At 42.0% G+C, this 17065-nt stretch overlaps 2 protein-coding genes across 7 annotated transcripts in view; one reads left to right on the top strand and one right to left on the bottom strand.

The window, feature by feature from the left end:
* LOC308583081 (uncharacterized protein) overlaps positions 1-17065 on the bottom strand; it is a 145734-nt gene that overhangs the window by 662 nt on the left and 128007 nt on the right. Inside the window, exon 9 of the mRNA XM_081186757.1 lies at positions 11866-11943. Coding sequence (XP_081042883.1) covers positions 11866-11943 — 78 coding nt within the window. The remainder of the gene's footprint in view (positions 1-11865; positions 11944-17065) is intronic.
* Positions 1-17065, top strand: part of HS3ST5 (heparan sulfate-glucosamine 3-sulfotransferase 5) — a 148713-nt gene that overhangs the window by 26325 nt on the left and 105323 nt on the right. The window lies entirely within an intron of this gene.

Below are 17065 nucleotides of genomic sequence, written 5' to 3'. Positions count from 1 at the left end.
TTGGGTCTCCAATAACACAAGGCAGGTCTAATCCCACCACAGTGATGTCGGAGTGCATCCCTTTACATTTGCAACCTTAAATGAATAGATGTTATTTATTCCAAGTGGAAAAATGCTGTTTTGATAAGAATGTCCCTCCATTTCTAACACTGAGCTCAGTGGTGGAACTTGACATCTCAAATTTCAGTGGCACCTTGGTGATGCCAAAATCTGGCATACCCCCCACTGCTCGCTTTCCACTAGACTTCATAGTTGCAGCACCTGGTATGGTGCCCTAGAACCTCTGCTCCTGGGGCCACCAAACAAATTGTGCTCCCTTAGAGCCACCTTTGCTGAGCTCTCCCTTAGGGTTTTCATAGGAAGAGCATACACTATAATTAAATGTTAGGACCATTTAATTACAGTGGTGCCCCGCAAGACGAATGCCTCGCAAGTCGAAAAACCCGCTAGACGAAAGGGTTTTCCGTTTTTCGATGCGCTTCGCAAGACGAATTTCCCTATGGGCTTGCTTCGCAAGACGAAAACGTCTTGCGAGTCTTGCGATTTTTTTCGCTTCCCCCCTTTTTTCTAAGCCGCTAAGCCTTTAATAGCCTTTTAGCCACTAAGCCGCTAAGCCTTTAATAGCCGCTAAACCACTAATAGCGCTAAGCCGCTAAGCCGCTAATAGGGTTGCTTCGCGACGAAAAAACCGCTAGACGAAGAGACTCGCGGAACGGATTATTTTCGTCTTGCGAGGCACCACTGTATAGAAGTGGAAGTCTTAGGGAATAGAGTTGCATACATCCATACCCAGTTCCTGGTAACTGTAGTCCTTCCTCCACATAGCTATTATTCTGAGCATCATGTCTTTTCAAGTGCACATGTGCCCTAAGTCCACACACCCTGCTCAGTCCAGGAGTTATAATTCAAAATGCAACTACAGCATTCCTGAGATCAAGCCTCTGCTTAAATACCTATGGTGATATAGAGCACACCAAATCCCAAGGCAATTTGCACCACTGTTTAACAACTCTTACAGTTGGGAAATGTCTCCTAATTTTTAGCCAGCAAATGCTTGTCTGCAATTTCCATCTACTGGCAGCAGTTATGTCTTCTGGGGCAACAGATAACAAGTCTGTTCTATCTTCTGCATGTCTTGCTTTAATATTCTGATCTCCGGGGTAGATATATCCAGCTCTTTCAATCATTTCTCATTGTTTCCATGCCTATTACTATCCTGTGGACATGCTCTAGTTTGTAATGTCCTTCTTAAAATGTTGCACCCAGAACTGGACACAGTAGATCAGATGTGCCCTGTGCTTCACTCTGACCATTACTGAACAGAGTGGAGCTGTTATTCCCCATGATCTAGATGCTGTATTTATGTTAATGCAAACTAATAGTGCATTTGCTTCTTTTGTAGCTATGCACTGGCTTGTTTTCAGGTTGTGGTCCACCAAGACACCTAGATCCTTTCTACAAGTAATGCTGTCAAGTTAGGCTTGCCCAATTATACTTTTGTGCCTTTAATGTTTTGGCCCTAAATGCAGGACATTATCTGTGTAAAATTTCATTTTGTTGGTTGCGGTCCAGTGTTACTGCTAGTCAATATCTCTGTTATGTTGTTTGGTCCTGGCTGTTATTTCTGACAGCGGTTCCTTGTGTTGCATTGCTGCTTCACTGGGTCTAGTGGGCAGCTAGTGAAGCAAGTTCTAGAAAGTGAGGATCAAAAATTATGCTGTGCACATTTAGCTTTCTACATAGCTTTCTGGACTGGGGTCATATGTATTTGAACTGCCTCTAGGTGGATAAATTTGGTGGCCAATCAGTATATTGGTGACTAATAATAAGCACAGAAAAGCAAGAGAATTTATTTAAAGAAGGTTTAAGAAACAGGAAGAAGTGGAACTAAGGTTTCTCTAATGATATACATCCATACTCAGTCATCTGCTACATAATCAATATTATCAATAATATCTTGAGGCTTGTCCTTCTGGTAACACTTCTAATTGCTTAAATACTCTCTACTATGCTACTTTAATTAGTATATCCAACCATCTATTTTTAATGCCCCTAAAAGAAATATGGCAATCAGAAATGTCTTTTGGGTGTGCATTACTTTAAAGGAACCATTTTCAAATAGAATTAAATGCTCAAACCTGTTTCACCTATAAAATAAAGATTCTTAGAAAAACAATAATTCAGTCACATAAAGATTTGTTATCTAAAGAAATGGCCAACTTAGAAATAGATTAGCTATTTAAGACTAATTTGGCCATATGTCTAATGGGTATGGTTCATAAACCTACACATAAAAAGCTTTGAAATGGAGAGTGGATGGTAAAATTACCCCAGGTTTTATCTTCTTTAGTTTGACTATTTAAATAGCTAACTCTTTCCTAACCTGACTGCTGTAAAAAATATTATCACATAGCCAAGAAGGGCTTGCTGCCTCGGAAAGAGAACAGAAATTTTGTTGGTGTATTGTCCAACAGCTTCCCTAACCTGAGCTGATGGAGGTGGTCTTAGCAGTGGTTTTTTGGTTACCTTTTCAAGTTCAGTGCTGGACTTCATGATAACTAAGGCAATCATGAGTCTTTTTCTATAAGGTGGGTCCAGCACATGTGCTGGTCATACTCTTGTTTTGTTTGTTCATTTGTTTTTATTTGCTATAGAACATTTCAGGAATGATCCAATCATAGATAGTTTCAAGTCACTCTATTGTCATGGACAGAACATTGATGAAGTTTGGATTGTTGGTCACAGTTTCTCTCTGCAGGGATGGGAAACTGACTAGGATGGTCCTGAAAACCTACAGAATCCCAAGGATTCCTGAATGCTTTGAGGGAATTTCTAATTGGCATGCCGGCAAACATGTTGGACTCTGATCTCATGGTGGAACAGTGAAGTGGAGGGACCATTGATAGGATCATTCTTGAGTGCCATATCCAATTAAGGGGCCTCAGATGGCTCCCTGGTTTGGAAGGAAGTAACAGGTGATGAAACAATCAAATGATGGCTCAGGTGGCTGAAATATTGCAGCAAATATGACTGAAGACAGCTAAGAATATATAATATATGGTGATAGTGATGAAGATTGTCTATTTCTCTGCCACCATCTGAAGGCACATGCATTCCTTCATAGCTTTGGGGAAAACTGAGACAGAAACACCATGTATAACCCAGAGATGATAGTTGGATTCTGCTGTATTTTATGGTGTTTGAAGTTTTTTTAAAAAAATACTATGAGGATGAGAGAGAGAGAAGTATGTCTGCAGGAGATTGTCAGATGAAGGTCTAGAAATAAAAATAATAATTATGATGATAATAAATGCCGGCTTGAGCCCTGATTCAGAGGCAAGTCTTCCCCATTCAACACAATATTAGGGATGACTCAACACACTCCTTGTATGCGCAGAGCTGCTATTACAAATACTGAATTCCAGAGAAGGCTTTGCTCACTAAGTCCACTGGAGCTTTGGTGACCTAAATATTATTATAATGTTATCTTTTCATGAGTCATGACCCCAGAACCCAATGTTACCAAGGTGCCCAGTGTGGTTGTTAGGTCAAGCTCCTTTGGCTTTGCTCTTCATGTGACTATGCAAGATGCATGGCATAAAGGCATGAAGAGGAAGCAAACTTTGGTGCACTTCAGCTATCTTTATTAACTTGCTCTAGGTGTATTCTAATGCCTGATAATGCACCTGATATATTGTCTGTTGCCAATTTAAATATGTGTCTCTATCTGACCATCAATTTGACCTCTAAAGAGCACAGTGATCAGTTGCTTTTTCCTTTTCTCAAAGATAGACCTTCAACTCCAATCTTCTCCTAGTCTCAGTCTCATGCAAGATCACCTTTTTGTCACAAGCAACCCCTCCCCTCAGGGAACAAAGGCTTTTAAGTGTTTTTCTCCAAGAGACCATACTCTTGGATTTCTCCAATTATAGATTGCTCATCTATAATTAGCTCCCCTTCTGTACATCCCCTTCCTGTCCCCCTTGCCTCCTCCTCATTGGTAATTTTCTTGTCTAGTTAGGATCCAAAGGGAGCATGAAACCACGTGTAGCATTTTTTTTCAATTTCTCAACTTTTGTTCTATTTTGGGAGTGTTCTGAAAATGCTAGCTCTGAACCATACATGGTTCCCTGGGTGAAGGACAGCCTGCCAGTAATGAGAGTCAGACTGTGGCTTATGTCCAGCAACTCATGCCGACACACTTCAAGAATCCCAGTATAAAACCATGACTGAGATTCTCAGGTCACTATGAAACTCAAGAAATCCACTCCTGGTCCTTTAGTCAGAACACGTAATTGTCAGCACTCATCCCCAAGGGTGCACTCCTTCTTTGTCTCCCAAGACTGATGGATGCCAATCAACCACTCTTCTGATCCTCTGTCTCCTCCATTTCCCCATTTTTCATGTCCTTTCTGCTCTCATGTGTTCTTAACTAGCATCATTTGCATTTGATTCCCCCCCCCCATTGCATTGAGGTCTTTGTTGCAGCCTGCCAGATTCCTAGCACCCCTCCCAGACCCTTATATAGTAAACATAAATATTCCCCACCTCTGTCTATCTCTACTTCTGTCACAGCAACATTCAAACCATAAGCTGTTGGTCCAGACAGAGTGGGATGAGGGAAATATATCCTTGTGTATTGTTTCAGCAAATGATTTTATTCTCTGGAATCATTCTGGTGATTCAAGTCACATGGCTGAACAGTGCTGTGTAGTAATAAACAAATTTCTTTTGAACCCACATTGGGAACCCACAAATCTGGGCTCAAGATCTTGAAATATCACACTTGTATGGCAACACGTGTTTGCATGCATGTTAATCTGTAACGTGTGATCAGGGACATAGGTAGGCTTGCTGACACTGAACACTCCTGAACACTGAACACAGAAAAAAACTTCTGCAACATGAAAATTGTTCCAGTGATATAAATTCATATTAAATAGGCTGTGAACTAGGCAGCTAGAAATCCATGTCGGGCAGTCAATATTACACACCATTCTCTTACAAATTTGTGGAAACATGCTGCACGGTTGCACATCCTGTTCCCTGCTGTATATATCTAGGTCATAGCTACTCCCTTGATCAACACTGTATATGAATCATGTAATTAAATGGTCATGATGGTCCACAGTGTAAAAACTGGTAAAGATTTACAGTAGCTGTTAAAAGGCTCAGTCAATTACCTACCATCAAATGTTTTATTTGCCTGGGGGTTGCTGGTTTTTTTTTTACACCTAACCTCAAGAATCAAGTAAGCAAAGAGAGGCTTATTTTCAGTAACATATTTACACCTTCAGCCTCTGTTGTTTTTTTACGCCGGGATAAGATCAGAAATAAGCCACCAATGTTTTATTTAAAAAGAAAAGCTTCTTTTTGCAGGGGAAGTTAAGGAAACATAAGAGATGTCAGGCCTTATTCCTGAGAAGGTTAGTATTTTACAGATACAAATGTAACAATGTCCTTCCCATGCAGACAGCTGAAAATGATTTAAGGCTGAAAGCCAATTGTTGCCCTTGTGCTTTGCAGCCAGTGAAGCTGTTTGCTGATGATGGAAGAGGACAGGAGGGATCCCCCCCCCAATTCCCCCTACCACATACATGGCTCCATGAAAATAAGCTCCTGGGAGCTGAGGGACTGTCCAAAACAGGGGGAAAGGAGAATAAGCAAAAAATTCTGCCCATCCTCTTCCATTTGAATCCCACCCATCTTCTTCAATTTGCTTATGATATGGAGGATTTCAGCTACATTGTAAGATGCCACACCATGCAACCAGAGCTATATTCAGTTCTGATACAGAGTCTCAATGTAATCTGACCATCTATGTGAGGTGGATTTCAAACAATACTGTTCACTGTGTGGTACCATATGGAAATGTTTTCCAAAGGCCTTGGTATGTTTAAATGGAGATGGAGGTGGTGTGCTTCACTATCTGAAGTGGCTCTGTTTCTGATTACGTCGTATGTGAGCAATAAACAAGTGCCGTATTTTTCGCTCTATAACACGCACCAGACCATAACACGCACATAGTTTTTAGAGGAGGAAAACAAGAAAAAAATATTCTAAATGAAATAGTGGATATATGATTTTTGTGGTTCATGCTGTGGCCACAGAGATGTGATCTGACAGTGAGTTTGGAGTAGCCCAATGCAAAAATCCTGAGGATCCATGTGGGATCCATGCTTTGTAACCACGGAGGAGGGAAGGAAGGGGAACCATGGATCCTCTGCTCACGACTGCAGCATATCCCCCCCGCCACCTGCAGGCATTCGCTCCATAACACGCACAGACATTTCCCCTTACTTTCTAGGAGGAAAAAAGTGAGTGTTATGGTGCAAAAAATATGGTATGTTTCTGTATTTATTTATGTATTCATTAGGAATACTTACAAACCACTAAACATCACAGTAATGCTACAGTGCTGTATAACAATAAAAACTATACAGGTAAAACAAAGATTAAGAAAAGTTCTCAAATATCATTAAATACTGTCTGCAGGTAGTGTGATGCTTATGGAAACCCAGTAAAAATAAAGACATTTTAAAGCATCTAACAAAATACTTTGACTATAAGTTTTATCCGAAGATCAGCATTCTTGATTGGTACAAACAACTCAGTATGCAGCTCCAAACAGATACTTCTCATATGTCATGGCAGTGTCACCTTCTGTGATGGATAATGCTACCAATACAAATTTGGGTAGAAGGTGTTCTGCTGTTTGTCCCACATAGATTAGCAGACTAATACATTATTTAGTGTTTCCATAGTGTTCGCTTTCTAGATATTTTAAGAATGCCCTCATGTCTGGCCAAGACTTCAGAGCCATGTTTTCTAGACATCATCAGCATACAGAGGACTTTTGGTGGCCCATAAATGTCTGATTTGTAGTGAAATGAGGAAATTCAAGGTCTTCGATGCATCATTGTGGATGTTGCTTGTGTTTCTGATTAAGACAATATTTTCTGCAGGGCAGCAGACATAAATTAAAGGTAAAGGTAAAGGGACCCCTGACCATTAGGTCCAGTCGTGGCCGACTCTGGGGTTGTGGCGCTCATCTCGCTTTATTGGCTGAGGGAGCCGGCGTACAGCTTCCGGGTCATGTGGCCAGCATGACTAAGCCGCTTCTGGCGAACCAGAGCAGCAAACGGAACTGCCAGAGTGGTACCTATTTATCTACTTGCACTTGACATACTTTCAGACTGCTTGATTGGCAGGAGCTGGGACCGAGCAATGGGAGCTCACCCCGTCGTGGGGATTCGAACCGCCGACCTTCTGATCGGCAAGTCCTAGGCTCTGTGGTTTAACCCACAGCGCCATATTGACAAAACAAAGAATAGAAATATGCTTCCCAAAATTCCAGATGTACCATGCACTTGACCTCCCAGCAGCGGAGTCGCTTCCACTTACCAGCAGGGAGAGGGGCGAGGCAGTGAGGAGGTCAGTGCTGTGCAAACACATTGGCAGAGATAATCCAGCACTCCTGACACTGCCACCTTGTCCCAGTAAGTGGCAGAAGGATAGCATGGGAAGTTGTATTGAAAGCTTCTGGGAGGTCCAGGATAATGGCAAAGGTCTGAACCCTGACTGAAATATATCAAGAAAATCAGTATCAGTTTGCAGGAAAGCACCTGCTTGAACATTTTATCTAGGAAGATAAATGTTAAGCACTGGCTGAAGATGTAATTCACACCGTCCAGATCCCCAGCAGGTTTCTTTATGACTTGTCATTCCATGGCCTCCTTTAAATAGTCAGGATCACCCCTTGGACCCAGCTGGGCACTTTTGTCATATGTTTTAACCTAAACTAATGATTCATGCAGTAAGTCTTAAACCATTACATTATTTAGATTTGACAACACCTAAGCCCTGACCCTGGCACTCCTTGTGGCCTTATGACAAGCTCTGTAAAATGCTTCTGAATAGGAGAGTGTTTGTCAGACTATGTCCAAAGGATCGCTCGGTTCCTGCATGAGAAGTAACAGCAGACAGTCATGGCTGACACAGTTTCCCAGGGCAATTTGCCTGCTTCAACCAATCTTCACTTGTAATGTCAGCTGCCATGGAAAGTTAGGCATATGAGATGACTTTAAGTTCTTCTGGAATGAAAGTAGGGATTGTGGCCAGTGCTCCATGTGAATTGAACTTCCAGCCTACAATACTTCCCTGTCTCCAGAGCCCACTGCAATCCATATGTATTCCATGGTACACGTTTAGGGGTTGGAAAGCAGAAAAGTTGACTCGGAAATGGTTCCTTTGGAATATGTTTACAAACCATGGACTAGTGAATGCTAGTCAGTGTGGTTGGTTTTACAACACGTTTGCAACAAAGAAAGGCATACTATATAGCACTTTTATAAACTGAATTCATATTGATTTTCTGGAAACAATTGGCACAGTATTCTGCTTTGTATAACAATGGATATGTGCAAATGCCCCCATGTATGAATACATATATAAATAAATTCTGCCATTGCCTTCTTATAACTGAAATATTCTGTTTTTTAAAAAACCAAGCCATCCTGTTCTTCACTGCTCCTGGGGTGAAAAGTATAATTTGTTGGAGGCCATTAGACTTAGACACCATTCACACAATAATGATTTTTATAATTACGTATAGAAAAGATTGTGAATCCTTTTTAAGTACAATGAGCTGCTAATTATTCTGAGCCTGCGGAAAGAACAATAGATTAAACAATTTGTCTTTTAAAGCTTACAGTGCTGTATTTGGTGGATATAGTGGTTGATAAGGAAAATACTTTTAAAACACAAATCATGCAGTATTTAATGCTTCTTTGAAAACTGCTGTCTTCATGTTAATTATAATGGATCTTAAAAATGTAGATTGTATTTGAAAATATCATTTAAGATTTTACTGACAGCATACTTTTAAAGTGTATTTTCTACTGTTGCCTGAGAGGGCCAGAAAGATTTAAGCAACATTATTTACATACATTTTTTGCAATTCCTTTTTAACAGTTAAATAATAGGAACAATTTTATATAATAAACAGCTGGTAAACCTGCACTTCAGGGCACTGAATTCATCTAAACTTAACATCCCTGCAAAGTGATTTATACATTTATTTTCTTTTATAATAACACTGAATGGTCTTTGCTACTTCAAACCGATTGCCAAAGGACAGTTAGTTCTCATCCCAAACTGTGGCAAAAATAGCAAGGGTGCTGAAATTTGAGCTTTTCAGAAGGATATAGAAACATGCAATTTACACTTGTCCCTTTTAACACTGTGCTTACTGTATCTACTCTGGCCAAATTGCCTTTTACAAGGAGAGCTATTTTTGTTCTTACATCATTGTAGCTCTACATGAATTACAAAACCCATAATCTTTATTTTCAAAATGATGGCACCACTTTTCTTCAGTTACTGTATTTACTGAATTTTAAGTTATAGCTGAGATTGCAGAGCATATTACAGTTCTCCAAATGGAAGAATTTCATTTGCAATTAAAGTTTTTGAAGTCTTTAATGCATCTGTCAGAATGAATGACAGACTCATTCAAGGATCCTCTTCAATATAGGTGAAATAAAAATTGTCACAGCAGGGTTCTTTTGGGGTGGGTGGGTGGAAATTAAGGTTATCTGCAAACTTGGCCAAGGTATTCTGAAACTTTTGAAATTAAGCGCTTGCCATTGCCCTATACAAATGTCAGTGGCGTAGCGTGGGGGGTGCCAGGGGTGCCAGCCGCACCGGGCGCAACATTTTGGGGGGCGCGTTTGGCCGGCCCCCCTCAAGGAAGCGGGAACCTCTCCAAGGCACAGCGTGCCGTCGGTAGAGGAAAAAAGCCGAGCAGCAGCAGCAGCAAAGTCGGGAGGAGGAGGAGGTGGAGCGAGCCTGCTAATTCCTTGCAAAGTCGGGAGGAGGAGGAGGTGGAGCGAGCCTGCTAAGAATTCCTCGCAGCTGGCCATCCAACCTCCAGCGAAGGAGGGCCCCGCTCCACCTTCCGAGGGAGCCTGCTAGGACCCCCGGCTCCCTGCAGGTGGCTCACAACCCCCGCTAGCCCGGCCGGGGCTCGGGGAGGATGGGAGCCGCCTGCTGGGCTGGCACAGCTGCGTGTGAAGGCGCGGAGGGAGGCGCTCCCAGGGCTGCCGGCGGCCTTTCCCCGCACGCGAAGGAGCAAGGGCGGCGGCGAGGCTGCGCAACAGCCGCTGCGTGAGAACGAGCCCTTGCCCAGCCCGGGGGACGATCCGGAGGCCCTCTCCGAGCGCGTCGCGTGTAGCCAGCCTGCCAGCCTGCCTGCCAGGGTGGAGCAAAGCGGCGCAGTGGGGAGAGGTTGCCCTTCTTCGCACGCAACCCCCCCGTCACGCCTTAAATCCACCCTCCCACAAACTAGGAGCGAGCAGCTGAGAGGGAACAGCTGAGAGCCACGAGCAACTTTTTCTGAAAATGCCCTTTTAAAAAAAAAAATCCTAAAATTTATAAACCGCTTGACAGCTACAAAAGCGGTTTGCCAAGAGAATAAAACTGCCAGGAAACAGTGGTGTAGCGTGGGGGGTGCAGGGGGGGCGGGGGTTAGGGTTAGGGGGCGCAAATCCACGGGTTAGGGGGCGCAAATTACTTGCCTTGCCCCGGGTGCTGACAACCCACGCTACGCCACTGACAAATGTGATATCAGTTTGGAAGTATTTATTATGTATCATTTATTTCATAATTAATGCCAGGTATAGGTTCATCATTAGTACCATATTGGTTGGCCAACTCCAGAATTCTTTTGATATATTTGTTCAGCTGAAAATTTAATTTCCTTTTATCACATAAATTTTGTTTGTTGTTTTTAATGTTATAGGGTAATAAACATCATAGTACTTGGGTTTCCTATGAAAACATTTGTGCTTAGGATCACTGAGGAAACTGAGATCCACGGAGAAGGGAGTGAAAGTATACCATGACTAATTTAAGGTCCCTGATGTCTTCAAATCTGGAAATGTACAGTTTGGTAGAGGCTGCACATATTAAGTCCCTTCTTGTACCAGGGTATCATTGACTATGATGGATATAGAGTGCTGGCATCTTTATGCAATTAATGTTCACACAAAACCATGGTAGGAAAAAAGGTTTAAGCTTCCCTTCCCTATGTGATATGGCTTTTACCTGCTCATGCCTGCTAAGATTTTCTTTTTAACCTGATGTATTTGCAAGTAATGCATTTAATGTCACATCTAGTTTGTGGCATAGATGTTCAAGAAAAAGAACCCACTTCAGTATATAAATCTGAGATGTGGGCTCTGGATCATGAAAGCATAGATTTTAAGGGTCTGTATGACTATTGTTTTTTGTAGCAACAGAAACACACAGTTATGTTTCTGGAATTTAAGAATTAAATGGTGTTTCTATCCAAGTGGTACAGCAATAAAGCTGTTGGCATATTTGCAAAGCTGGATGGGGGACCGTGTGTTGAGATTCCTGTATTGCAGCAGGTTGGACTCGATGACCCTCAAGAACTCTTCCAATTCTACAATTCTATGATATTTTTTAGTATTCTTATTGAGAAGCTTTTCTTTTTTCGGAAACTTAGCATGGTCCAATGCCACTATTCCTTCCAGAATATTTGTGGCTCACACATATTTATGAGATGTTAGTGTTGCAGCACATTTAATGTGATAGTATTAAATGTTCATATTTAAAACAAAATCAAAATCAAAAGTACTTCTGAGATTGTGGGCTGAACACTCACAGACAGGGCATGCTTGTAATGTGATGGAAGTAACATTGGTTAAGTTACAAGTGGTCTTTTCCAGATTCCAAAGAATGAAAAACTACCTTTCACGTCAGATTTGTCTATGACCAAAAAGGTACTGATGTTTCCATAGTGAAAATAGCAAGTGGTTTATTCATAGACTCCTTTTGTACCTTTGCTCAGTTGAATTCCAGATGCACCAAAGCCAACCATTTCTTCTCTCCTTTTGTTTGCCCCCTTGGACTGTTAATCTGATTTGTTGATATTGTTGACAGGTTGCAATATGAGAGAGGGAAATAAAAATGAAATCATTTTCTGTGCTTGATAGAATAATACAACGAGGCATAGTATTAGTCACAATGAACATTTATTTCAGCACCAAGAAAATATTTTTTTTTTGTAGAAGATGTGGCTTGTGCAAGTATTTTGTCTTCTTTTTGTTAATATTCAGGTCACAATCAGAGACGGGAGGGAGGGAGGGAGCCTAAGCACAATGCTGCTTTTGATTTTTCTGTCACTTAGATATTCATTAATAAACTGTATCTCTACCATTGCTCACTTCTCAAAACTCACATAACATTTAGATGAGCCACAGCAGAGTCAGAAATGTAGACAGCTCTGTGCTCTATTCATAGTGGAAGAAGTAACAGGAGAAAAGAGGTAGAATAATATTATAAACTCTGAAGAGAAACTATTTTATATTTCCCTGCATCATTTTCACTTTTCACCATTTCTTTAATTCAGAATTATTTAAATTAACTGTAAAACAATGAACCTTTTTTCCAAATTAGCCCAAACAATATTGCTGTATATTTATTACTGTGTTGTATACTTATTTCATTTTAAAAAGTAGTGTCTGATAAAATTATTTCAATCCATCCCTCTGCCTCCTTTCCTGTTCCCCTTACTGTGAGAGCTATAATTCCCCCTTCAAAGTACAAAGAACTAGATCATATCAATCTTCTTATTGTCTTTGGAAAATCTAATCTGTGGGTCAATGTTGGCCAGCTTTATCTTAAAAATTATCCAGCTGCAATTTTCCTGACAATTCAGCTTCCTTAAACTAACCCCCTTTCCCTCCTCCCTACTTCATTTGATCAGGGAAGTCTAATTTGCAGCTGTCAGGAACTTGGATTGATATGCTACTTTAAAAAATGATTTAGTCATGATTTACTCCAGTTTGGAACGGAAAGCAACAATATATTACTATCCAAGGAGCCAGTAATCGAGTTGTAAACCTATGTATTTTTGCCCATAGATGAACTAGAGCAGTTTGTTATCCAAGACTGCATATGGCAGTTTCTCCATAGGCCACAAAAGCCACAACCAAACAATTTGAGTTGAATATTTTCTGTGTTGAAGGCATGGAAGACTATAAATTTGAAGTTAAGGAATGAAAAAGAGAGAGAAGTAACATTCTCTGAAGACAAAACGCAAGCTCTGAAACTATTTTTTTCTTTTTAAAAAATGGCCTGGAAAGCTCAGTGTTTCAGTGCATAATATATTTGCAAACTATTCAGGAACCACTTAATATAAACAAACAAGAAAGCTAAGCACTGTTGCCAACAGTGGGAATGTGGGACTTTTTTCCTATACAATGCAAGTAGTATATAATATCCTTCAGGTGAGCAACGGAGCTGCAGAAACCTTGATTAAAAAGCTTGAAATGCTTTGTAATCATATTGTCAGATTTTCCTTGGCCGGGATCCAAACCTGTTGAAAAAGCTGTTCCACTCACACAGAGGGGCTTTTAAGCACTTCCCTTTAAGCCCAGCCCCAAAGCCCAATCCCAAGTGTGAGAAGGCTTCCAAACCACTACTTTATGTGTGGCTGCAATTGGATTTTCTCTCCCTGCACATTCTGAAGCACTTTCACTACTCATGCACAGGGGGTGGGAAGTATTGTGGTGGATCTGAATTGTGAATATTTTTTACCGTAAATGTCCACCTTTTCCCAGTGAGCATGAAATTACAGTCAACAGACCAGAAACAAGACCAAAAATTAACCATAGAATACACAAAAATTTGATACACAGGAAATGCACCAAAAAGTGTAAAAAGGAACAAAGCTCAGTAGTATACAAAATAAGTAACCTCAGTTAAGTCCCTGCGACTAATTGCTCCAGTTTTGGTGGTTATTTCCTCCTTAATTCTCACTGTCACAGATAAAAAATATTAGCCTCTATCAATGTCTCCAATGGGTTTTTTGCTCCCAGCAAATATTTAACATGGAATTGAGCTAACCTTCCTGGTAATCTGGCCAATAGAATCATAGAATCATAGAATCATAGAGTTGGAAGAGACCACAAGGGCCATCGAGTCCAACCCCCTGCCAAGCAGGAAACACCATCAGAGCACTCCTGACATAGAAGACCAATCATTTGCTGAAAAGCTCCAGTGTAGAAATTGCAAAACAGAAGAAAGGACATGTTCCTCACATTCCACCTCCGGGTTGTTTCTAGGGCATACCTCTGAGAGGAAAATCAGCATAGCTACCCCAGAGCATTTGAAATGATGAAACATTCAATCTGGCCAGAGTAAAAGCTCTGCAGTATTTAGCTACACATGAATTCCTAAAATAAGCAACTAACTGAAAAAGAACATTATAGGAAATGCTCAAGGAGCAATGTGAGCAGGTTATACATGTGAGCCAAAGAGTCCTGAAAGGAAATATCCTAGAATCTTTGTTTTACCAGAGCTAGTGCAGAATTAAATATCATTTGAAGAAGGAAAGAAGGATGCAACAAGATTTTTGGGCAATAGACTTAGTGTATACACTGTCATATCTATCCTTGGGTAAATATGGTAGCCACCAAGTTGGTATTTTAACGACAAAGATCTTGAACCAAAGTTTTAAGGCTGCCAACCAAGCTCTTATCTCAAAAGGACATCATCCTGTTTCCAGTAATATAGCTGCATTAGGAACACATCTTGGAATATGTAAAAGGACTTGTAAGAATTTAGCTTGAGCATCATTTAATTCCAACAACACTCCATTAGTTCAAATAGGAGCTCCACAAAGCACTGAAATAACCACAGGAATAATATTGACACTCTATAGTGTAAAAAAAGCACACTAGCAGACTGATTCATTGAAGTTTCCTGAGAAGCAAAGGATCTATGTGTAGCCCAAGAGATAAAATGATGGAATAGCGCCCCCAAAGTGAGCACGAAATGGATTGGATACATCTGAACCACCAAAATCTACATCTCTTCAATTATCCAATTATATACCCAAATTGTCATGTGGTCATTGTTTCTACTCTCAGAGCTCACACTCAGCAGCAGCCCATCCTATTTCCCCAGGGTCATCTTTAGTATATGCGCTGCCGGGGCACAAAGATCTTCCCAGTGCCCCCAAATTTAGTTTAGCCGCCCCCAAATTAACTTTTATTGAGCTTTTTGGGGAGGATGGAAGCCAAAGTTGTTGATTTTTTTTAAGAGGGGGCAAACTCAAGATTGTTGAGCTTTTTGGGGTGAGGAAAATCGCTCACTTGTAACAACGATGCAGCGAAAATGTCTGTTGCGTGTTGAGTCCCACAAGCCACCCCCCAAAAAACTCACACTTCACACTTCAATTTTTGTTTAAGGTTTTTGGCATAATTTTGGCCACAACTTTATTCAAATACAAAATACGTGAGTGGTTGCTTAGGCACTGGTTATGACTATCTGTCCTTGCCCTCAGGGACAGAGCTGGCCTTCCGGACACCAACGGAAGCCAGTGTGGGAAACAAGTATTGGGTGAGAATGAAGCTGGGAATCAGACTAACACCTCTCACCCTCATGTTCCGGTGGGGCTTGCCCGGCCCAAGTCCGACTCCGGGGACAAGGACGAAAGAATGGCAAGCCCCTGGATTTCCTTTAACGGAATTCCCATTCGCATCATTTGGAGGGGTAGGCACTTACCCCTCCAAGCACCATTTAACCAATGCCTAACCGCCATGGAGCCCTCAGCTCCCCGCCAACCACTCACAGCCCCAGCCAAGACCTCCGCTTGGCCACCACTGCACCTATCCAAGCCTCATTCCCAGAAGCCGACAGGTGCACTCCATCAGCCCTAAAAAGGGCTGCCGCTTGAAAGGTGATTTCGGGATGAAAAATCACCTCTCCACCCAACTCCACAATCCTTCTGGAAACAGCAGCATTGAAAGGATGGCCTCTCAAAAAGAATCTCGGGGTGGGAAATTGCATCGCCACCCAGCTCCAAAACTTTTCTGACCACAGCAGAATTGATGCGTTTTCTGGCCCTTTCAGTGGCAGCCGGGCAACGACTGCCCTTCCAAACGCAGCGTTGCAAAAGCTTTGACCAAAAATTTTTCGCTGTCGGCACCATTGCACGCAGCGTCTCCAGGTCACCCAAAATTGCAGCACGTAGTGACAAACAGTCCATGGGCACCAGGTCGTTCTCACCAAGCTGCACCACAATAGCAGCTGGCGGCCCCTCCAAGAGCAACTGCCTCCGGATACTTGGCAGGAACTCCGACCAGCGCATCCCACGTCTGGACAGCCAAGACAAGCGAATATGTGGAGGAAAGCCGAAATCTGGACCCAATCCAGATTGCCGTGCTGCGACGCCAGCCCAATGGACGATACTGTGCCCCACAATCCAAACACGGGTCACCGCTAAACCTGATAAATAAGATAAAACAAGCAAAAATTGTAAGACACCAATAATGTTAACGAACATAATCTTTGAATGCATTCGATTTCCAACGACCTGTATTTTATTTCCACTGCCTTATTAACATGCTTTCCGGCCTTCTTGGTGGTACGTTTGTCTAGGAATTGGTTCCCAACTAGCTGCACCTGACCTCAGCAGGGCAGCACTGACGACTGGGCCTCACCATATCGTCAGTACCAGCAAACATTGTGGGGGAGCAATGAATCCCAAGGCAATCGCATCCCGCCAGGTGTCGTTCCCCATAGGGGAAAGATGCACCCCATCTGCCCTAAAGAGGGCAATAGCCTTTAAGAAAATTAGGAGGGTGCAATATTACAGAACCACCTAAAGCAAGGACCTATTTTATTTTATTTGTTATTTTATTTACTTTATTTATTTTATTCTATTATCCACCACCTTATTAACATGCTTTCTGGCCTGCTCGGTGGTAGTTTGTCTAGGCATTGGTTCCCGACTAGCTGCACCTGACCTCAGCAGGGCAGCACTGACGACTGGGCCCCACCATATCGCCAGTTCTAGTAAACAGCATGGGGGAGCAATGAACCAGGATCAGACTCAAGCTCACCCCAAATGCTCCCAGGGACTCTGGCATGGCCCTAACCCTCGAAAGGGGTCGACAAAAGCATGGCGAATCCTTGGATTCCCTTAATGGAACATCTTTGCGCATTGGAGGGGACAGGTGCTCCAACCCCC

The sequence above is a fragment of the Podarcis bocagei genome, assembly GCF_964188305.1.
Source record: "Podarcis bocagei genome assembly, chromosome: 3".
Taxonomy (NCBI): domain Eukaryota; kingdom Metazoa; phylum Chordata; class Lepidosauria; order Squamata; family Lacertidae; genus Podarcis; species Podarcis bocagei.
The sequence above is the reverse complement of the archived record's forward strand: the minus strand, read 5'-3'. Positions and strand labels throughout refer to the sequence as shown.